The sequence below is a fragment of the Rhodnius prolixus genome, unplaced genomic scaffold, assembly GCF_049639745.1.
Source record: "Rhodnius prolixus isolate KJV_2025 unplaced genomic scaffold, Rpr scaffold_5, whole genome shotgun sequence".
In the NCBI taxonomy this organism is placed as follows: domain Eukaryota; kingdom Metazoa; phylum Arthropoda; class Insecta; order Hemiptera; family Reduviidae; genus Rhodnius; species Rhodnius prolixus.
In genome coordinates, this window is record NW_027411624.1 from 18243346 (window position 1) to 18267588 (window position 24243).

Genomic DNA, 24243 nt, shown 5'->3' on the forward strand with positions numbered 1-24243 from the left:
TAGAACGCCGAAATCAGACTGAGCTATGAACTAATCATTTACAAATATTAAAAAAAAAACTAATAAGAGATGTCAATGTATTTAAGAAAGAGATAACATATTGAACTCCTACTTATCGAAAATATTGTCCTTGTCTACAATTAATATATACAATAATTAATATAAACAAGGAAGTTTATATTTATATATTTTTTTTTTGGTTACCTTAATTTAATACAAAATAACATTTTTGTAAAAAAGAATTGTGTCAAGGTAAATAATTAGCGAATTTTTAAAATTGAAAGAAAAACAACTTCATTTAATTTATACATATATGTATATAACTACAGATGATGAAAATAACAATTAGTGAAATATATTAATTAAGAATACAGACAGTTCTGTGCAGTGTCAAAGATACATCAGTTCAGAGCATGATTAGACAAACACTAGGTAGATTACTATGTGGCAATTAGTATGATGTACAGATTATCTAAGAACTCAATCATTATGAAAACAGAATATTTAATTTCTTGCAACGTTCAGCTTCTTTTTTTTATTCCTTTTTAGTGAAAAAAAAACACATGAATGCAGTTCTTACTGAATAGGCATATAACTTCAATTAAAACGTTAAGATACTCAGAAAATGTCACAGGTTAGAAGGAACGTAGGGAAGTAATTGTTTTCTAAAATAAAACGAAAGAAGAATAGACAGTTTTTTCTTTTAATTGATAAAAGTACTCTGTACTAAGTAACTGCATTTGTACTGCAGATAAATTACTAGGCTGTTTGAACAATTTAATTACTAATATTTTGTTACTTAAAACGATCAATTGCTAATTTTTGGCGCTGAAATTACAATTGCTTTCTACTTTTTATAAATTTTTACTCTATTTAGTTCTTTTTGTTTCACTAGATTTATTTACATGTTTTTCTATTTCGCTGCAAATGAGTATCATAAAATGTGACTCTGCGGATGAACTATAAACATTAATTTTGAATTCAATACAGCCTGCTTCCGCCAACATTTAAATACAAAATAGTTTACCCACTAAATAAATGAGCAATTGATCTGAATAAGCAGCAATCCGAAGAAGCGCGATAAATAGAGCAAACACCCCCTCATAAACGTTTTAAGGCAGTCTGATGCAAAATTCGTCTTGCATTGTGGAACTGCAGGAGAACCTTTCTTCTGTTCCCTAATGGATATAACTTTCAGCCTGAAAATTAAGCATGAAATTTATCTAGTATTTATCTAGAAATTTATCTAACCAACTCGAAATGGGTATTAATGAAAGGTTGTAATATTACTTTAAAAAAATGCCTTTGTTTTAGTCTGTTGTTTTTTGTGTTATTTTTTAATTTTAGGAGAGTTGACGTTTATCACAGTCTGTTTCAGGACTCTGCTTTGTACTAATGTTCTCTCGTCACACATTGAGGTGATTGAGGCTTCTGAAAAAAAAACAAATCTAATGGCAGCTGGACTCGAACCCCTGAATCTATCATACTATTATTATTTAAAGAAACTAACATTGATCTTCTGTGCGGAAACAGATACCATAAACTCTGACTAAGAAAGGAAACGCCGTACAAAGTTTTAGAGTCACAAACACTAGTTTTATATCTGCTAAGTATGTCTTACATAATTAAATGTATTCTTCCTTTCTAAAATATATTTAATTAAATTCTCTCCACTGAGTCGTTATAATTTCATTTGTCATTCATTATTTATTTTAAAGCCGAAAAAACTCACTTATCTACTCTCTCCAATTTTCGTAGTAATTTATCAAATATTTCGCCAATATTAATATTGATTTAAAAAAAAAAATCATTATTCTAATTAGTATATTAAAAAAAGAATCTCCAAACTTTCATAAAATGTTTTGTAACTCATTATTTTGTTTACATAATATTTGCTTTCAAAATTATAGTAATTTAAGTAGTGTTAATGGAATTTGTCAAAGAATTCATTTAAATTTCCAGATTAGTTGTTTCTTAAAAAGTTCTGTATCCAGGAATACAGAAATAAATGTCTTCTGGTTAACTTCCACACATTCTTCTACTTCCGCGTGGTTGTAGAGAAGGGATACTTAGTGCTAAACATTTTAGAAATTGTTTTCTTCTCCAAAATCAAACGTTTTGAGACAGAGTTGGCCCTTAATCTCTGACTGATTGTTATGATTAAATTAGCTGTTTTTCTCATGATTTAATTAGCCGATTCTACTAAAGGTTTATGGATTAGTTTTAAACGCAGAATTTGCGATGATTGTTGAACAATATGCTTAAGTCACTTATGATTAATTTATATTAGTCGCAAATCGCGAGTAACGACTAATTTAGACACAATACAAGAAATTACAGCCGCTTTACTAGACAAACTTGTTATATTTATACGTAACTAGGATCATTTACCATTTTACCTAATTATACCTAACTAGGACGGTTTTATTTGTCCGTTAGTCGTGGACATATTGTGCGAAAAGGAAACAACGAAGAGTAGCGGGGAATATGGTCTATCCCGAAGAGCAGGAATTTTAGATTTGTCGAAAGTCAGAATTAGTTTTGGAGCCCAAAGAGACCGACTTAGGTTTTTCTGAAAATAAGCAGCAATAGTTTGCTTAATCTATGAATGAAATGATTTGTAACGCGAAATGGCAACCTTGTAAAGTTGCCTCTGAAATAATGAGCAGGTAGGATATGAAGTTAAAGATTCACAATTACAAACAACAATAAAAGGCGCTCTTCCAAAACATCAATAAAAATAAAGTTTAATTATATTATAAAAAAATAAAAGTTCATCAGATTATAGAGACAGACCAAAATGATCATTTTATCTGAATCAAAATTAGATAGAATAACGCGTTAAATTTATTAGAATTAAACAACAGGTCAGTTACATGAACAATCAATCATTAAGAACAAGCCCATTTCTGGGTTCAAATCCAGGTGGCCTTTTAGATTTACTATTCATAACAGCTTCTATAGTTTACTTTCTGGTAATTGCAACGAAAGTAAAGAATGCTCAGGGCGCATTTAAATCCAGAGAAACGTCAAACATTGCTGGGTACTGAGTAGAAGCGCCTTATTTAAGCAGAACCAACGATTTATGTTAGTTCAAGGAAGGTATATGTAGCTCCTCTCAGTTTTCTATCAAATTCTTTGATTTAGTTTCAAAGATTCTGTTAAATTTGGAATTTTTAACTGCAAAAAAACCCACATTTTTATTTGAAAGATGAGAATGTTTTATCAGAAATAATGAGAAAAAGGTTATTTGGAAACCAGTTTCTTTATTGTATCTTTAGATTTTGGATACCATTAATTAGGTGTGAATAGATATGTACCATACATGTAATTACACGAATTGTATGATCTAAACATACGTGTCAAGACAAGAATAGGCTATTGTTTATAAATGAAACGATAAGTGCGTATCTTATTAAATGCATTATGTAAATGGCAAAAGTAGCGTTAAAACTGCAGAAAAACTTAATTAATTTCATGTTAATGTATTATTTATAAGGATAATTGCTTTTATCACTTCTCGTTTTGTTTTGCTACACTTGGTTGAGTTTAGTGTAATTTTATTACCAGTCGCTTTGTAAACTGTTAAGAACTGTGCTAACAACAATAAGTAGATTTAAGAAAGAATTAAATGCTAGAGGTTAGACGAGCCTCCCTGCGAACATCATTGAAAGAGAAAGGAGAGAACCACCTCCCTCTCTACCTCCAAGATATGCCAACAACCCTCGATAGTACGAGAGGCCGAACTCACTATACCGGCAGTTTTTAGTCCGCGTCCAGTACTTGAACAATTACAATCCATCCTGACAAAGACCTGTTCTTTTGTTTTGTTTAGTTTTCTTTTTTTATTTGGACGAAGAACTTTATAAGAAAATTTTTATTGGCAACCATGTTATTATGGTAAGTACAGCTTTAAAAAAAAAACTATTTTTTAATTAAAAATACGTGCTCATCACGTACTTTTGATTCAATTAATGCATTATATAAGATAATAAATAGAGAGGCCGTAGATGGTGAAAGCAATGTTTGGGTTTATATGATGGCCTCTTTAACCAAGTCGTCTAGATTGACCACCTGCATCACTTTAAATTCAGTTTTAGACGTACAGAAAGTGAACATTTAAGCTGTTCCAGTCTTTCTAATTTAAACCACGGATAGTATTGTATAGTAATAAAGTGAATGATGGTACTATAATGCACAAATGTGAAAAGTGCATCCGAGTAACTTTCCCCGTCAGTTCGTTTTACGTCAGCCAAGTGATCAGATTGTTCTAAAAATATTTTTTTGCAGCACATTTTTTTTGTTGTTTATAATATTATTATTATCCTTCAGAACAAATTTTAGATTCTTGTTTTCATTTTTAATTTCTCTCGATGATGTGAGAAGAATTATTTTCACTCATTTAAGAGTCGGAGTTGATTTGTCCTTTGAAGATTCATGAACACATGAACATCTTTTTTGAATCAACTGAATACCAGCTGTGATTTCTAGATAATATTCACGACTTTTGACACTCTCATTTTATCTTCAAATATGAATCTGTTTTAAAGCAAATATTACCCTCTCAGAAGTTGAAGGATATGATCCACAAGATTCTGAAGGTCAAATAAATTTAGGTTTTCCTAGACCTAGTTTGAACACCCCACGAATACATCATACAGGACATTACACTGAAAATATGAACCCCGAAAATCTGTGAGTTTTGGTTAAGAAGAGTGTCAAAAATAGTAATGTTCAAAATTATTTGAATTGGCAAAATTGGAGAAAGGATAAATAGCTTATTACACCACCAAGATCAGTAGTGTTCCCAAAACAGATCTGGTGAATCTTTATTGGGGGATCTCCGAAGAACCACACGCTTTTCTGCAGTTTGGCAGATTGCAACACTTATATCAGTGTAAGACCGTTTTTTGGGCTTCAACATAAATCAACTTTTACAGTTCGGAAGAAACAGTTAACTGAACAGTTACAACCAAGAAACTCAAGTTGTAGTGTCTTTGCCAAAATAGAAGTTTTACGCTTTTGTTTCCCAACGAGCCCATTAAAAGCTCAGGGTCTGTTTAAGATTATATTGGCAGATGGAGGAGACGGCATTGCCAAACATTAACAGAGGATTTAATGTTCTCTCATTGAACTCTTCTCATATCTTGGGGATTTATTGATTCTATCAGTTTTAGCAAAACTTGTTTTTGTCATTATGATAGTTTTTGAATTTTTACAGAGTTAGTGTGGAAAACTTTACTTCCCCATCAACTCGCTTCTAGGTTTCTCTTAATCAGAGCGGCGTATTTACTTGTCCGAAAAACCAGAAACATAATAATAGTAATAATAAATAAAAATCAGAGATAACATAAGATGAAATTAATTTCACTGATTTTTGCTTTTGTTTTTCATCAAATTAATGAAATAATTTAACCTTGTTGTTGATGTGTAACGAAAAAACATCTAAAATATACTTTAAACTTAATTAAACTCAAAATATTTAACTCAAACTATCTCTCACTCAATGATCCAATCGATTTTTGGATATTACTGGCTTTGAAACTGTTTCGGTTTTATAGAAGCAAGCATATACGAGGGTCATTCAATAAGTAACGAGACAAATTATTATTGCTCAAAAACGGTTTATTGAATCAGTACAAAACTTTGGTTACTTTTCAACATAGTCCCCAGCAACACTTATACACTTATCCCATCTTTCTACTAATTTGTAAATGCCCTTGGCATAAAATTCTTTGGGTTGATCTCGAAGCCACTTTTGCACCTGATTTTTTACCTCTTCATTGGATCGAAAATGTATCCCTCGTAGACCATCTTTAAGGCCAAACAGATGGAAGTCTGATGGGGCGAGGTCGGGGCTGTAGGGGGGATGTGGAAGGATCTCCCATCCCAGTTTCTGAAGTTTTTCTTTCGTCAGCTGTGCCGTATGTGGACGGGCGTTGTCATGAAGCAAAATCACGCCTTCAGTCAAGAGCCCACGGCGTTTCGTTCGAATTGCAGGTCTTATCTTGTTTTTCAGCATGTCACTGTAGTACTGGCTGTTGATTGTTCTTTGGCCTTCAAGAAAATCACAATAAATTGGCCCCTGAAAATCCTAGAATACTGTAAGCATGACTTTACCGGCAGATGGCTGGGTCCTGAATTTTTTCCGAATGGGAGAAGTCGTATGCTTTCACTCAAGGCTCTATCGTTTTGACTCTGGCTCATAGTGGTGGATCCATGTTTCATCACACGTTACAATTCTTTTGAAAAAAACCTTCTCCTTCAGTCGAATATCGATTTTTCAACTGTTGACTGATTTGAAGCCGGGTTTCTTTGTGAGCGTCCGTGAGTTGTCTGGGTACCCATCTCGCACAGGTTTTCTTGTACTGCAGCTTGTTGTGAATAATGTTATGGACAGTTCCAACACTCGCGTTTACTTTTTCACTTATCAGTTTAACGGTGATACGCCTATTGTCCCGAATTAACGCGTCAATCCGAGATTCGAGAGAGGAAGTCCCAACTTCGATCGGTCGTCCACTGCGTTGCTCGTCAGAAACTTTTGTACGGCCACTTTGAAACTGTTCTACCCATTTTTAAACGTTCGAACGATTCAAACAATTGTCTCCGTACACTTTTAACATTCTTTTGTGGATTTTACTACCTTTCTCACCTTCCGCGACTAAAAATCTGATCAAGGCACGTTGTTCTTCCACGGTGCAATTCTCGAGCGGACTCGCCATCGTTAACTGAGTAAATTTGAGGTTATGTTTACAAAATATAATTGAACAGCTGATCAGATGTCATCGCAAGGTTGCCAACTTTATGTCCTGAAAGTTTCAAACGGATCAATTTAGCTGTTTTTGAGCAGTAGTAATTTGTCTCGTTACTTATTGAATGACCCTCGTATTTTTATTTATTTTTGCTGGTGGACTTAACAAGAAGATAAATCTAAGCATCTAGGGCATTTAAAGTTAGTTTAAAAAACTCCCTTTACCCAACAACGATTGTTGTATGGCTTCAAATTGTTGAATTTGTTTTACTGGAAATGTTTAGAAGGTTTCGTTAAAAGTTTTGGCCAAGAAATAGTATGCGTGTGTTATGATGTGTTTGTTTCTTTATTTTTTATGTAATTCTGTACGTGTTCACATTTAGAATAGACTAGTTTTGTGCAAAGGAGACCCTGAAAAAAAGATTTGAATTTTGAAAACTCACTTTCAAGGATCTGTCACGAACACACTGCGTTTCCTGTTATAACTTTACAACAGAAAAATAAATAAATAGATAACTTATTTATCAAAAAAATGTCACACAAACTGGTGGCAAAATTTAGTGAGGAGATATTCCTGCTATCAGATGTACTAACCGTATTCAGTGACACAATACACTAGACTGCTGCAATACTTAACCATGTTTTTAACCTGCTGACCGATTTTCTTATCACTTGTTCTCTTTTAAACACTTTTCCTTTTATTTGTTTATGTAAATTATATATTTTCTCTTTCATTTTACTTTTAGTCTCTAAAAATATCTTGAACCTTTATAGATATTAAAACAATAATTTTATGTTGCTTTTTCATCTATTAAAAATGAGCTTAATTATTATTAAGCATTTAGAGTTTTCTTTTAATACTAAATATTATATTTCATTTGTGTTTGATTCATATAGTTTCGTCGCACAATTGACCATTAAGGAAAAGCAATTGACCCCTCAAATAGGAATAGATGGTTCTCTATTTCTTCGGATCGTTTTGCTAGTAGATTAGTCTTCACCTTATCACTACGTCGGCAGATAACTAAAATATGTTTTAGACTTTCAACTATCTGGACATTGTGGGCAATTATGTTTTCTTTATTAACTTTGTGTAGATATTCCTGGCATATGTCATGTTTTGTGCGAAGAAAACTTACGACGGGAGCTTAATATATTTATAATATATTTTTTTGTAACATGGTTTTCCCTTACCACATACTTATTCTTTTGTAGAAGATCCCTTTATTTTCGTTTTAAAAATTGATTCTCACTATATAAATCTGTGAAGAGTATTTTCACGTCTAGGGTTCACATAACCCATTTGCTATAAAGTATGCCCTATCATAAGGCTAAATACCCTCATGGGTTCTGTGTAACCCACATCAACCATAATAATCCTACCCTCATCTTTCGTAAGATTTAGCAAAATTCAATTATTTCTTAACGAAATAAAATTTTTACATTTTCTTGAGATGGAAAGATCATTGTGATTCTTTGAATCTAGTTTCTAATTTAGGAAAATTAGATTCCACCTAATATAGTTACAACTATGTGTGTTAACAGAAAAGCTCGAAACAGAAGAGATACTTCATTTTCTTTGCTTTATTGTGGAGTAAACTGTATCATTTAGATTTTCCCAAGAGATTGTTTCAATTTTGAACGCACTTCTAAGAGAAGTGTTCTAAGTTTTATAACTGCTTTAAAATATTTTCTGATCAAGTTTCTGATCCTCCGTCTATATAATTACTTTTGAACTTCGTCAGACGACAATCAGAAACTTAAGTGTTATTTTAATTATTTTAATAGAATATAATTTTGTTCATTACTTAAGCCCCTTCCAAAAAGTATATATTTATTTATTTTTGTTGAGATTTCGTCAATAATAGCTCTGATTTTCTTTATACGTAACCTAAACTACTTACTTTTCTGTCATTAAGAGTTGAAAGTGCATTCTAGAGAATTTGTGAGGTCGATTAAATTTATTTTGGGGGCGTTTACTGGATTAGAATCAATCACTTCCCTTTCTACACTACCTTGACAAAACATAGAATTCCCGATCATTCATATTTAGAAAATGGAAATCTAATACTTGATTCAAAGTTATCACTGGTTATATAAGTTTATGAAAATCTGTAAGAGAATTCATCAGGATTGTTTTTCTCACAACCGTAATTCAGTTCAGGAGAAAATTGTTTATGTACTCCTAGAATTCCAAGAGAGAAACAAACATAAAGGATGTAACGTTACATGTTCTACATGACTAACATGGCTTCACTATTAATGCTCTTTGTCTACCAGTACGACTAGCAAACAGCCTATGTGAAAGTTGCTATTCTCCACTTCTCGACTGCACGCCCCCTCGCTGCTTTCACTGTCTACCTCATCACCGGTCCACCATTTATTTAGTTTTCCTAAAATTTGCTACCAAGCCAGTCAGAACATTCAAATTCATTTAAATTTTTTCGAATCCTGGTTCCGAAAAATGGAAAATAAAAATTAATGAGCAAAAATCAGTGCACATTACGAGTTTACGAAGATCTGCGTGCCCACAGTTCAACTGAACGGTGTATCAATTCCTCCAGCTGACGTAATACGATACTTAGAACTGTACATTGACAAGGGACTCGGAACCCACGTGCTCGACCGAAACGACAAGACGTGAACAGACGCTTCAAGCTATTTACTGGACTACTTGACCGCAAATCCAAACTCGACTTGAATCACAAACTGACAATTTACAAAACACTGTTAAGACCCAAATGTACATACGGAGCAGAAGTGTGGGGCTCAATCAAACCTTCTAACTCCAAACGCCTGCAGACACTACAGTCTAAAATCCTACGAAAAATCCTGAATGCTCCATACTACATTTCTAACCTTACCTTCATACACTGACCTTCACATCCCTTTTGTCACTGACCTAATAGAGTCTCGCTACCGCAAATTTCACAGCCTCCTAGCTTTCTCCATCCTAATCCTCTTGTCCAACAACTCTCCTCTCCACACCTTCCAGACAATCCTCCTCGTCGTTTGAAGCGGAAGTGGTCTAGGGACCTATTAATGTGAGAGTAATCCACTGAGAAAGAGTTTCACCTATCGATTGCTCTAACCATGACTTTCACGTGAACTTAACCTGTATGATCAAATTTACTTGATACAACAATTGTTGTAGTTTTGAATATGGCTAATAAAGTGAAAAAATAAATAAATAAAATTTGCTAACATTATTGCCCATTTTTTAAAGATAATATTTCCAATTTATTAGCTATCAGCTAAGAACCATTTTGTTAGCTGAAAACCAACTAAGATGCCCTGCAATTTCCTTTTCTGATGTACAAATTTTCTTAAAAGATGAAAATGTGTAACAACTATTTGTATCGGATCTATCTGTTCATTCATTAAACATAAAAACCCTAATTGTATGTAGTATGGATAAGTTTACGTTTTCCCTAATGGCCATCAACTATAATATAAGAAAAAGGGAATAGGTCGAAACAATGGGCAATCGCAGCATGTAAAAAAAGTCTGGTTTGACTTATTTCCGATCGCTGTCCAGTCACATCCTAGCAGAAAGCTCTTTTATCAAGTCAAATTTTTATGACAATTCCAGCGCAGAGGTAGTTTTGACCATGAAAGGTTAATCTATTTCCTGTAATTGATTTACAGAGTTTTTCTAGCTACTGCTTTAAATACACCCCACAAAATTATAACAAAATTGAAAATTGATTTTCAACATGTACTTCAGTTAAGAAAGAAGTTTAAGTTTAAGCTGAAGCTTAATTGACAGAATGGGACATGGACTCCTCACACATTAAGTCTATTAATGGCCTGTCAATTTATTATTTCTGATATTTTAATGACCGTATAAGACAGTCATTATTAAGGCAAGTGAAGGGAGCGTAAAAGCAGAAGAGTTAATGACCCATTTTTACTACTATAATGACCATGCAGAATTAAGAATTATGAGGTTTGTATGAACTCATAAAGGGAAATGGACTAGAAACTTATAACCTTTTTTTGGACTACCCTGAGGAGATCTATCTAAATAAAAATAATACAAGAATAAAACATTAAATTGCGCTCCCAGAACCCACACAATTACTTGCAGAGTAAATCTGTGTGTAGTCAGTTATGTGGGTTTTGCGAACCCATTATCAAAGAAAACTACTCGATAGTTTTTCATTTTGAGCGTCTAAACTTTTTCGTTTTTAAATTTTTTAAACACAACGGCGCTACAACAGGTCTAGAAGCAGTATCTTCGACATTAATACAAATCTCTTTTTTATTCACCTCTACAAATAACTTGTGAAAGAAATTGCTCATTAGATGGTACAAAAGTGTAGTATGGAACACACTAAATCTTAATTAATTATAATCCTACGCAATGCACCTTCTAACTAAAAACTATTTTATAGTCGTAATCTTGTTTAATTTTCGGTTTGTAAAAAGGATCTATTAGTGAACATGGATTTGTTGGAAATAATTAGGAAATGTTAAGTAATTTCGTTACAATTGTTATGTAGTAAACTCAGCTTTTTAGTGATGATTTCTTAAATTTGAAAATTGATTGAGAAAAGTTAATTCTAATAATTAAATTTTAAAAAATGGTAAAATTAATTAAAATAACCTGAAAATGTTGCAATGAATGGTGAAATTGCTGAATTGTCTGACACATGAATATCATGATGACAAAGAAACAACTAAAACGTAAACAAATGTACTGTAGCGTTATTGATCTGCTTCGAAGCTACTTTAAAGTTATGGTTGTCGATCAATCAGCACTAGCCAGCGTTATATTAATAATTAAAGGGGTAAATTATTGCTGTATGCAAGTAGTACAAGCATACGATATCCTATATAGACGTACGGCGAAAATGCCAGATTAAATAATTAAACGATTCGTTCCAGACGTTATTAATTATTAACGCCTTTTTAAACAATTTTCCGCACTCTAAATTTACTTGCAGAATGTTCAGAATGCAATCGTAATTAAACATTTTGTCCAAATACTATAAAATTGTTATTTTTTTAAACTGTTTTACTCGCCTAAATTAAATTCTTTGTTTCCATATTTTGATTTGTTTTGATGAATACTTTCAATAATGGGATACTATCTAATTTCTAGAATTGAGAATAAATAAAAATTCTATAAGAATAATGAAGCTAAAACTCACTGATTAGGGCGTGGCCCCAAGAACAGCTAATAATCTTTCCATTGGCTCAACAGACCGCCTACTATTTCACGCAGCTAATACTCCCCTGTGATTGGCCAAATTTTTATAATTAATAATAACCAAGAAAAATAGTGTTTAAATGTTTTTTACTAAATTTTCTCTCATAGGTATTTAATGAATTATCGAATTATGCACTAAAAAAAAAAAAAAAAAAAATTGAAAAATATCAGAAAAAAGAGGTTTCCTACAAACAAGTTTCTGATTTAAATTTGTAATATAACCCAGAGTAAACAAAAAAAAAAAATTATTAACAAATTAGTAAAAGAGAATTATGAAAATTGTTCTCTTATATGGCCGACATTTTCTAAATTTATTTGAAAATGATTTCAATCTTTTACTGATTATTCATGTAAAAAATAGTGCTTAATGAAATATATTTCCGAGTTCTTTGTCATTTTTTTCTCCAATCTGTATAGAATTATGGAATTTTCTGTTTTGCACTTTCAATTGAAATAACGTTTTGAGTTTGGGGTTTTCGTTAAATCTGGTGTGAACACTTTGATAACCAACAACAAGGTTACAATTTTCAAGAAACATTAATTGATTAAGGATCATTACAACTCTGATTTTGAAAGAAATAGAATTCATATAATTTTAATTCAAGGAAATCAACCCACAGTTTTTGACAATGGTTTACTTTCCGCCAACTTGCCCTTGAATAAATCCTTTTAAATGAATATATCCCTGCAGGAGGAAGTAAAAAGTCATTTATTTAATTTTTTTATTCGTTAGGAATTGAGAATTTACTGGGTAAGGTTTAAATGATTGAATTCATGCGAAGAACCGGCCCAATATTTGATTTATAATGTAACGAAAGCTAGCTAAGTTAGATAAATAAATAATATAATGCAAAATTATTTGTTTATGCCGTAAAAAATTATTACTTCTCTGGCCGTTTTACAGTAGACAATTAATAACAACACTAATTTCTCCCACATTAATGTAAAAAGTTAAGTAATGGTGTGATTCTTGAATGCATTGTATTAAAATAAATGAATTTGGTCACTGCGATTGAAACAATTTTTAGGAAGTGATGATGTAATGAAGTTTGTTTAATTACAACTAAAAGATGAGGAAAATAAGCTCATTTATTCATATATAAACGATTATATCCTCTATTCCTTGCCGGAGGAAATTAATAATATAAAAGATAATTCTTTTATTTTATTTGTTCTACTTTGTTTGAGTTTGTTAAGGTAAACCAGAAAATGATGCGGTTTAAAAACTTAATGGTATTTTCCATCTATAACGTGGTTATATCATACACCGCTAGAAGCGACACCTGTACTAAGTTTTAGCTGTTGATGAATTTTCACAGATCTATACTCTTTCAATAAGTGTGTAAAGTGTTGGCTGTAGCTGAGTTCTAATACAACCAACCTCAATGCAAACTTCTTGGAATATATCCGTTAATTTCTGACTACTTTATTCGATCATTAAGTTCCTGAATAGATGCAAGAAATGTTGGAACTTAAAACTGCCTTTAACGAATTCCCAAAACAAGTAATTGATTTCTTGATGAGGATCCTCAAATGGATTTCAAACTTATCAGATGCCGAGTTGGTTCTAAAAGAATATTTTCTTGGCTAGTAAGTCAAAATTTCGTCTACCACTTTAATGATCTCATATTATACTCAATAAAATTCAAGTCACAAGTTGGTAATCAAAATCATTGCTCTTTGATTTCAAAACAAATCATTAAAAAAAAAAAATTAACACCTAAAATTGGTCTGAATTGAGAAACTGGCAAGATGATACCAATCCCGTCCCTGAACTGGAACTTGGAGAAAGTGCGTTTCTATTAAATAATCATTGTAACGAGTCTAGAAATGAAGATGAGGTAAGATGATTTAGTAAAATATTTCAGCAACTACAGTTAGATAATAGATACCAAATTATCATAGAGGAAATTACAGACATTATATCCGATCAGATTAACCCCTATAATGGTGCTGCTGGGCGGTTACAAAATATTTCCTTTAAAACTAAATTATAATTATATCAACATCATTAATTTATAAGAAAATTTCATTTTTAATTTAAAGTGAACCAAACTATACGCAAACATATTTTATTTTAATGGTGACTCTTTTTGTTTTTAATTCAGAAATTTCTTATCAATAGTGAATTTGTACGAATATTTTTAAAAAGAAAAGTGAGAAAATTTGAACTTGATTTATAAGATGTAGAGAGGATAGCACAAACTGAACTTGAAACAAGAGGGGGAATTTCTTGCATTACAATTCTGCCTTAACACATCGATATTGCAAGGATTTTAAATAATTCAATACTTAAAAGTTTAAATTCATGAGATTTTCCGAACTATCTGCTTTCATTTCCACACTAAGTAAAGCTTAAACTTAAACAAAATAGCTAACCTTTATATCCGTAAATAAGACAATCGAAAGTGAATACCGTACTTTTGCTTGGCTACTTCGTCTAACGAGCTTTTGTAATGTGCCAGTCTCTTAGTAATATCTCACTCACTTTAAGAATTCTTGAAGAACAATATTTGTTAAAATAATTTCAGTTTAAAAATGCGGTTAGGACGTAATGCTTTATAACATCATTGAATTTACCTGTCGTAGTACACGTATTTACTTTATCCTTAATTGGCTTTGCACTTTTATCTCTAATCAGAGGTGGATTAATCAGATTGGAGTAGAGATTTCGATTTCACTTACGTTACCGTTTCAGGAAGTGAAAAACTGTTTTCAAGTTAATTCATGGGTTTCATTTCAATTGTAAACGATTCTTTTTTTCCATTCGTTGCCTTTATCACTTGAGACAGCGAAGTCAACTGTAGAAACTCTCGATTCCGAGCACAAAAAAAAAGGTAACGTATCGATTACACTATATCGATTAAATTTATTTCTTTATTGACAAAAAAAGAAAGTTTGCCGACAAGACCATAAAACTAAATTTAGCGAGCGGACTGTAATACCGACAACACTGCTAGTTGTGGCCTTCTGGGCTATCTAATATTAAGGAAAATATTTACTACTTGACCTCAAAAACTAATACTTTCGAAACTTTACTGAAAGAAAAACATTCGAGGTCATAACTAAAAAGATGCTATTACACATATCACTAGCCGTATTAACTCATCACTATCCTAATTTAACTAATTGCTTACACCATGTTTTTCTAAGAAATTATTGCTATCCTATTTTATTTTACCTTGATCAAATTGTTTTTACAGCAAATAAGTGACTAGAAATATGGTAATTATATGTGGTATCATTAAATTGCAATTTATACACTTCTTCTCTTGGACGCGGGCACCTTTATCACTTGGATGGTACGAAGTAATCAATCGTAATGGCACTGCTTTATATGGTCAAATTTATACAACTATTAAAATGTAATAAAGCCCTGAAAATTGGATTTATTTAACCTCAGAAAAGTTCTTGTAATACTTAGTATCTTTAATTGAACAAAGTGGGTCACAATGCTAATTGGTACAGGACCTAATTCTGATCTCAATACACAAAATAAAAGACACAATTTTAATTACCTCGCGAATCCTTTAGAGTACTTTAAATTTTGGATTTTCACTTCACGGTGCTGAAAAAAAAACCTTTCACCTCTCCATATAAATTGTTGCTTACATGTGCTTACTTAATCCTGCAGAATTCAATTAGTATTTTATATATTCATAAAGTATCTATGGTCCACAGATACGTAAAGAAAGAAAATTACATATGTAAATTAAAATTATACGTTTAAGTAAAATACACATCGTTGGGTTGTTGGTTTATGAGAACTCATATACTTAGTAGTTAATAGGTCGAAAGAATTAAAGTTTTAGCGTACTTACTAGTTAAGCAGTTGTTTTGATAATCTAAATTAGTTTATTTACTGTATAGATAGGGTTGCCAACTCTATAAAGTTCCAAAAAAGGACACCCTAAAAAAATTAGATACATTCATTCATTTTTTTTAGTTGTACATGCAGAGACCCCGGCTCCGGGCCCTGGGCAAAAGTCCCCTCTCCCCGTCAGTAATCTGGCCTGGGTACATTTATATCTTAGATACTTATTCATGAAAAGTTCATCGTTACATCAATAACCTGTTGACCTATTCAGTTCAGCTAGAACAGAAAAAGAACACGCCAAATGAAGAAGACTCGGAAGTCAGAACTTAAATCAAAAATACTATAAAATAAATTAGATTTGTATGAACAATATCTGGATAAAGGACAAAAGGCGTCCTTTCCTAATTTAAGAAAGGACTAGGACAACCAGGTGTAAAAAAAGGACAGTCCTTTCCAAAAAAAAAGGGCAGTTGGCAACCCTAGATATAGATGACTTTAATACAGATTAGAACTATAAATGCGTCTTAACAGATTTGATAGAATACCGTGGCTTGCAACTAATTTAAAGCAACTTGTACACCTTTCTTAGACCTGGGATCCCAGCAACAACTCTGCCTTAGTTGTCTTTATTTTAGAACTATTCAGACTTTACGAGTGATCTTAAAGAATCCTTGGAATTGCGTAAACCGTGGTTACTTGGTGTTATCACGTATCGAAAGCCAATACTCTATTAATCGTATGCTTTTTGTGAACTTCGTTGCTATTCAAGAAGTTGACACTGGTCAAACAGGAGGTTTCGCTGCATTCAGGAGAGAGAGACTGCTTATTAAATTAGAAATTTCCTAGTTCACTGGTCATACGAAATATTATATATTGCGTAATTGGTCACAAATCTCTTTATTCGTTTTGATTTGAGCACTAAAAAGGACTTAAGTATTGATCAAAATTCGGTGGTGCCACATTCTGGAGTACGTAAAGTTTTGTAAGAAGTTATCAAATTAGCATTTAAAAGCTATCTATTTGCCCATATTTCAGTAATCTGTACCCAATTACTATTTATTTGTTTGCTAAAAAACAAATAAATAGTAATAATTTGTTGGCGTTAGTTTAGTACTTGATTACAACACCAATGAGTCAACTTAACTGGCCGAGCAATGCCAATTGTGTGCTTGATAATTATGTATGCACTGTCGTGGATGGTGAAACGAAAGCACGTATCATTTGTGAAGGTAATGTGTTGTGAAATGTTAGAATTTTTGTTTTTACTTTTTACTTGTTCTTCTTTACTTTTTTTGCAAGCATTCGATTGTTTTCACTTGTTTTATACTCGTTAATATTTATTTTCACTATAGCCTACAAACGAGCTAGAACGTGTGTGTGAATCATTCACACAACTTTCTCTTGCTGTGATTGGTAGAATACTGGTTGGTAAATATCATGCAATGAAGTTGTAATTGGTGCAATTGTTAATATTGTACATTTAGTGAGAAACCATTTGTTAAGTACAGTGCGGGAGGCTTAATTACAAAAACTGAATGTCAGTAGGTCTTACTTACTTTAATCAAAATAAATAATTTGACTCAGAATATTTGAAAAGTAAGCCATTTTCTATGACTATTATTACAGAAAATGGCAATAAATGCGGTAATAAAAGATTAACCTTTTTCCTCCTAGTCCAAATAAATTTTTGTACAAACTGAATTAAAGCTAGGAAATATGGTAAAAAAAAGTAGTAAAGTAATCGTCTATTTTTTCAGGCGGGGCTTAACGTCCAACTACCAATTAGGTGACGTGGACGGAGGCGACTAGCAAATATACTTTACTGTAAATTTCTTTTATTAACCATTATAAATAAAATCCAAGGCCTAAGACCGGGAATCGAACCCAGTACCACAATACATATTAGCTTCTCAGGTCTCGCCTCTAACCGCTCGGCTACCGTGGCGCCTAAGGAAAAATGGTAAAAATTTATCTATAGAAATTCTATTGGCAGTTAAAGGATTTACTTTTTAAAGAGAACAATAAATAGGCGTCAGTTTTACTTTGATTATTAATCTAATGTGCTAATTTCTGTACAGGCTTATTTTAAAACATGAGACGATCTTTAAGAAAAATGCAATAGTATTAACACGTTGTCAAACTATTAAAGTTGAAGTTAGGGTTTTGGATTAATTATAAGTTCTATATCAATAGTTATGATGATATACTCGTAGCTCTACATTGAACTTCACAAACTTTTTTTTATAATACCCTGAAGAAGGTAGTAAAAATTACCGAAACGTTGGTATAAAGCAAAAAAGTTGTTTTTATTCAAGACCGCACCTCGATATTCACCAAAAATCATTAATTATAAGATTTATACTTACATTCTTCCGATTGTGCAACAATGTATCTTGTGTATATAAGCAATTTAGTAAAATGTGAACTGAACAGGTTCCTGAGAAATGGATTTGGTTTGACTTAAAAATGTAACATTAGAAAAGGAGACTGCTCAAATCCTTGGAATTATACTACGATCGCTCCCGAAGTTATTTCTATCAATATTAGTGAATCGGCTGAACAACAAGAGTGTAAAATACGTTAATAACGAGAGAAGAAGTGAATCGCTTTCGTCCAAAAAGAGATAACGATAATAACAAATTTGTATTTAAAATGTGTACAAAAAATGCTGTTTTTTTAAATACTCTTATAAACATTTCAGTTTCATAGTATACTTATACAGATGTATATTTACTTTAGACAATCGGTAGTAGAACGTTAAGTCCTCTTGGACAAAATTGGCTATTACATTACTTTACCAGAGAGTAGACACAGAAAGCTGAATTTCTTTTTATGTAAAATTGTTATTCTTAAAATGAACAATAAAACCACGACCTAGGGACCTAATTTTTCCACCCAATTTTCTGGCTATGTAAATAACTATGTAATTGAGAAGATGATATTGGACTACATAAAAGAAAAAAAGATGATGATGATCAAATAGCGGTGATTGTAAAACTAACAAAACTGTCTAAGCAATATTGTAGAAAGTGTTGTTTTGTAAATGTAGTGGGCAAATATCAGCAATATGGCTATAACTAGAATAGAAGGCGCACTTTATAATACAAAGCACCAGTGTCCAAGCATCACTTTCTTTCACTTTTCACTCTACAAAATTTATTTCTTTTAAAGAAGAACTCTCTCGAATATCTTACTTGAGACTTAAATAAATCTAATGCGCATACATTAAAATCATGACTGAAGTTTATGCTAAAATAAAGTCCGACAAATCAAATTACTTTTTTTTTTATAGCATATTTATGTAAAAATTTCTTTCTCTATTAATCAAATAAAGTTCATCTCCCTTGGACTTGCATTAACTTAAATTATCTTTACTAAACTCGAAAACTTTGAATCTTTCATCATTAGCTCACGTACTAAATAATCAAAATGTCAATAATCGATGGATTTCCGCTTGTGAGATCAAGTACACTTTCGAGTACTTCCTGTCGCTAATTTAACTTTAGCCTTTACAGCAAGTTTTGTTTCGCTCGTAACTGGCACAAGAGAAAGGGAATCTGGCGTTTCACCGTTGGTTTTTTTAAGAAAATACCATTTAGAATACCAAGGGTAGACTGCACCGTGCTGTGTGCCACTACTATTGCTAGTAATCTTGGAAATACTGGTTATACGGAAGTAAGGTTGCCCATCAGGACTCCCTAAAATCAATTTTTTACTAGAAAAATATTTATTCATTTATTTTTTTTAAGTGGTGGACCTTGGAAAGTTGAAAGGACAATTCTCTGAACCATTTTTTGATTAAATAAAAAAAAGAAAAGTAGTAAAATAAAATTCGTTATAACGTGAAAAGTCATTATTTTCAAATTTGGCTCTCAAACATTTTCTCTAAACTGTATGTGCTGAGGAAAACCTGCGGATGGATTCTAGAAATAGGGAAATCTGCACCTTTTCGGACAGCCAAGCTGCACTGAAGGCCATTGTTTCCTTCAGAATTACCTCTTCACTGATCTGGAAATGTAGAAAGGCCCTAGAACTACTGGCTCGGCACAATAAAGTTCGGCTGGAATGGTTGCCGGATCATGTGGGGATTAAGAAGAATGTAAGCAAAGAGACACTGTGTTTGGATAGAAATCACATTACTCTGATTACAGGCCAATTGACCGGGAACGGTAGGTTCAGGAAGCATCTGTACAAGGTGAGGCTTTATTAGCTCGGAACCGTGGTGCAGATTGTGTCAGGAAAAATAGGAAACGGCCTCTCACATGTTGTTCGACTGTGTCACAATCGAGAGATTGCGCTATGAAACCTTTGGATCTTTGAGACCAAAGGAGATAGTAGCGCAAAAAGAACTAATAGGGAAAGTCCTCAACGTCTTTAGTATGGGAGGTTTCTTCTTCAAAAGATCCAAAGAGGAAGGCGCAATAAACTTATTGTGGCTGCGGTGCCGTGGGGCGTAAGTCCCGTCCCGTTTCTGTTGTAATTCTAATTATAATTCTAATTCTCTAAACTTGAGTTCTCGAATTTATATATTCTCAACTAGATGAACACTCAATTTTTAAATTCTGATGAGAGTAGAATATTTTTTCTTAAAGCTAAAAGGATGGAAAAATAAAGGAGGCTGGATTAAGAAAGGTTAATCTGTTAAAATTCAAGAGATGAGGCTGAGAATTTTGTTCTTTGTAAAGGACAAGATATGTTCCAAAGATAATGCTAAAAGGCCAACTAATGACGATAGCAGGTTCAAGTTTCAAGTTAAATAATTCTAAGATAAAATAAACGAATATTTATTAAAATGATTAAAGTAGAAGATATAAATGATTAAGGAAGGGTATTAATTATGTTAGGAAATCTGGCGCGACAATGTCCAGTTTTGATTTCTCAACTTCTTGGTTGCAGTCGTAATTAAAAACCATATTTAGAGGTAGTACACGTGGCTCATAACCGGATCTTGAATGTTGAAGAACCTTGTAGTAACAATTAACTAGCAGTGGATACTGGATCAATGTCATTGTAAAGGTACATTAACTTATATCGTTCACTACTAGGTTTGTGTCACCGAATGAATGTCAAGGACTAAACCGCCTTTCCATTGTTGATTTAATCGTACAATCTCCTGATTATAACAAGATATGCTAATGTTGAAGATGTTGGTTTCAAAATTGTAACCCTACTAGTTACAGGTATGATCTATTCCATTTCATAACTTCATAATCTTTCAATGACAAAGTAAAGGTGTACGAACTCCTCCTTGAGTTTTCTGAGAAGAATTTTTGTACTTCTTTTATAGAAAGGTTACGGTTATTTTATTTAAACTCAAATGAACCAATTTCAGATCATTACATTCAGTCATATTTTATATTAAACAAATATATTATATACTGTTATTTTCTAAGTAGTCGCCTTTTGTTTAGTTCAGTGCCTTCGGTTCAATGTATTTCCAATAAATTCCATCTTTGATGTGATTTTGGAAAGTGTACGAAACACATGTACTCTCATCTCTCATCCAATCCAACTTACCAAATCAAAGTTTCATGTAACGCCGATTCAACCTATTTATTTTTTAAAAAAAATATCGCAATAAGGAAATTAAAATACACTGGACCTTGCTTAAGAAACAGCCTACAGAGTCTATAACACAAACATACTTGAGCTCTGAAGATTGAGAAATAGAAGATGATTCTAGAATAAAGATCATATGCTAAGTAGGTTGGTCGCAATACCACAAACCAGGTGCCACATTTATGGCAAACGAGTCAAAAAAATTCAGAGAAATTATGTACAACTATAATGTATATGATGATATAATATACGGGTTAATTATATAATCTGGTAAAACTGCACAGTTATACAACACAAACTGGAGAAGTCTCCTTTAAAAGTAGGATTTACAACCGCATAGTAGAGCAACTAATGTAACAATAACTGGGGTGATACTCACACGATGTTCGTTTACTTCGGCTTTATTTTACAACCGTAACAACTAATATTGTAAGTTATTGATCGTTTAGTTAACCTTAACTAATATTTATTCCGTCTGATCCTCTGATTTCTTTTAACTTCTACATTTACGTATGAAACACCAATTACCTTTTTCTGTAAAACAAGACCCTGGCAGTACACTTGCCAAGGAGGACAACTTCCAAACAATGAGGTTTAGTCTTCGATTACCCATAGAGTGATGCATAACCAATAGAACTTAATCCAATAATGGCGTAAAAATTACTAAATATAAGATCTTATAGTTTGTATAGCTGTTTAATGTAAAGATTAAAAGAGTAATTTATCGTAAAAGATTGATTACATTCTTTAGATTAAGATAATCTGACAAAGTTTTTGTAATGGGATATGACTTCACTCGTTTATCGCCTGCTAACACCTAAGAAAACTAGTATTTAAATGTCTTTAAAAACTAGTATATTGCTACTAAATTTTTACAAGTGATGGACAATGCGTCGTCTGCAACGAGTAATCTGGACGTTAAATATATTTTTTTTAAAGAAAATTCTAGCTAACCTTAAATTAGTTCTACGCTGGAGACGAAGATATCGTGTTATTGTTTTTCAGCTTTCTCACAAGTTCAATTCTCACCAATTCATGTCTTTATTTATACATTTTCTTCCACTTGTAGCCAAGAATTTTTGAAAATCATTTAAACGCCTTATCGTTTTTAACAGAAAAATGATTTAATGTCAATAATTGCCTCCCAAAATGCACAACGGATTGAATCATGTAAAATTTTTTCAGGTAGGGTCCTAGACGAGGTTCCTGAAAGGAATTTTGATTGCGTCATGCGTGAAATGTCACTTGAGAATGCTTAAGGATATACGTATCTTACTCATTCTGCATTTTTTTTAATGCAATTGACTTTCTTTGTCTTTTTTTTTTTTTTTTTAGTCATTTAAAATTCATTCAACGCAATTTATTTTTAGATAACGTTATTTGGTATTTTTTCAGCTAATACACTCAATTTACTGAGCGATAATCCGGTCAACACAACTATTTTTATTTAAGCCGGATAACCAGAATCTGTTCATTCGTTAAGCATCTTTCACTCTTTAAATATTTTCTAGCAATCAATAACATTGAGAATTTAGTGGAAAACAAAATATAGAAATTGAGTTATTACCTTCACTGAAAAGCTAACATTGTATTTATCATTCCTCTACCAATATCATTCATTATCCTGGACGTCAAATCAACAAACTACAGCCCAACTTAAATCAAATCATTATCTGAACATCATTTATAATCAAATAAAATTAATTAAACAACAAAGTTGTATGATACTGCTAGACCTATTGAGAACTAGTATTTTTTCCCCGATATACATATTGCATAATAGACATTTGTTTTAAAATTTAATAACACGAATTACTTGCATAAATCATTTGAATTTAAATTAAGTATTAGTAATCTAACAGAACAGAATTAATGACTTAAAGGTACTTATTAAGTTCGAAGTATATTTCTTTTTTCCCTTCATAAAAGTATTGAAGATTTTTAATTAAAATCTTAAATAATCAAATATTATTAATCAAATTGGAATAATATTAGTAATCTAGAAAACTGCATATATTTATATGTCAGAATACTATCAAAGTACAGATGAATTAAGTAATTGTTGTATTCAATAATGATTATAATTTATTTCAAAAATTTAAATTGCGATGTAATGAAGAAGACGCATTAACTAAGAACTGGGATTTTGTTACAAGGTGAAAAAATGTATTCTGAGTGAAAGTAATTTTGTTATTTATTTATACAATTATTTCAGCTTTAATTACAAGGAGAACTGGTTCTTCACTGCTGGCCGTTCTTCTTCTGTGAAGTAGCATCTTCTCAAGTTTACGATATCTTAATTCAACATTTTTTTTTTTTTTGTATTGTAGTATGGTATTCACCTTGGAGTAAGTAACCAATGTTAGAGTCAGGTATGTTTTAGGGAAAAAACCCAAGGAAAGGATAACAGTAGTGTAGGAAAATATATAACCTATTTGGAAAATTTTACATCAAAACGCAGTTGATAGAAATATTTTAAACGATGTTTACAATCTAATCTGATTTATTGCTTATTTATTTTACCATTAACCAAACATTTCTGGGGTATGCAAAGTGTAACATCTGGAAATTTTTAACATATGGCTTCAATATGCCATTATTGACATTGTATTAATGCAAAAACTCAGAAGGCAATATTTACATTACTTAATACAATGAATACAATTCTAAATTATATAAAAACTGAATGTAAAAGTGAACACCATAAATATCATAGCGTTATAAATTGGGTCCACTTTTGACAGGTAGCGAGATCTATCTACCTTCTCATAAACTTGAACTCACTCCTCAAAAAAAAGAGAGCTCAGAATGAGAACCCCTCAAAACTCCCACAAAACTGCCTAAAAATAGATTTCCCAGAAGGATGTTTTATAAAAAAATATTAGATGTATTTCTGTGCAA

The 24243-nt window shown here is 32.0% G+C and overlaps 1 protein-coding gene across 1 annotated transcript in view; it reads left to right on the plus strand.

Annotated features, from left to right (window-relative positions):
• The first annotated feature begins 3742 nt into the window (after nucleotides 1–3742).
• The window catches only part of cysu (peroxidase homolog), a 68976-nt gene continuing 48475 nt past the window's right edge, over nucleotides 3743–24243 (plus strand). The window contains exon 1 of the mRNA XM_074135009.1: nucleotides 3743–3900. Coding sequence (XP_073991110.1) covers nucleotides 3890–3900 — 11 coding nt within the window. The 5' untranslated portion in view covers nucleotides 3743–3889. The remainder of the gene's footprint in view (nucleotides 3901–24243) is intronic.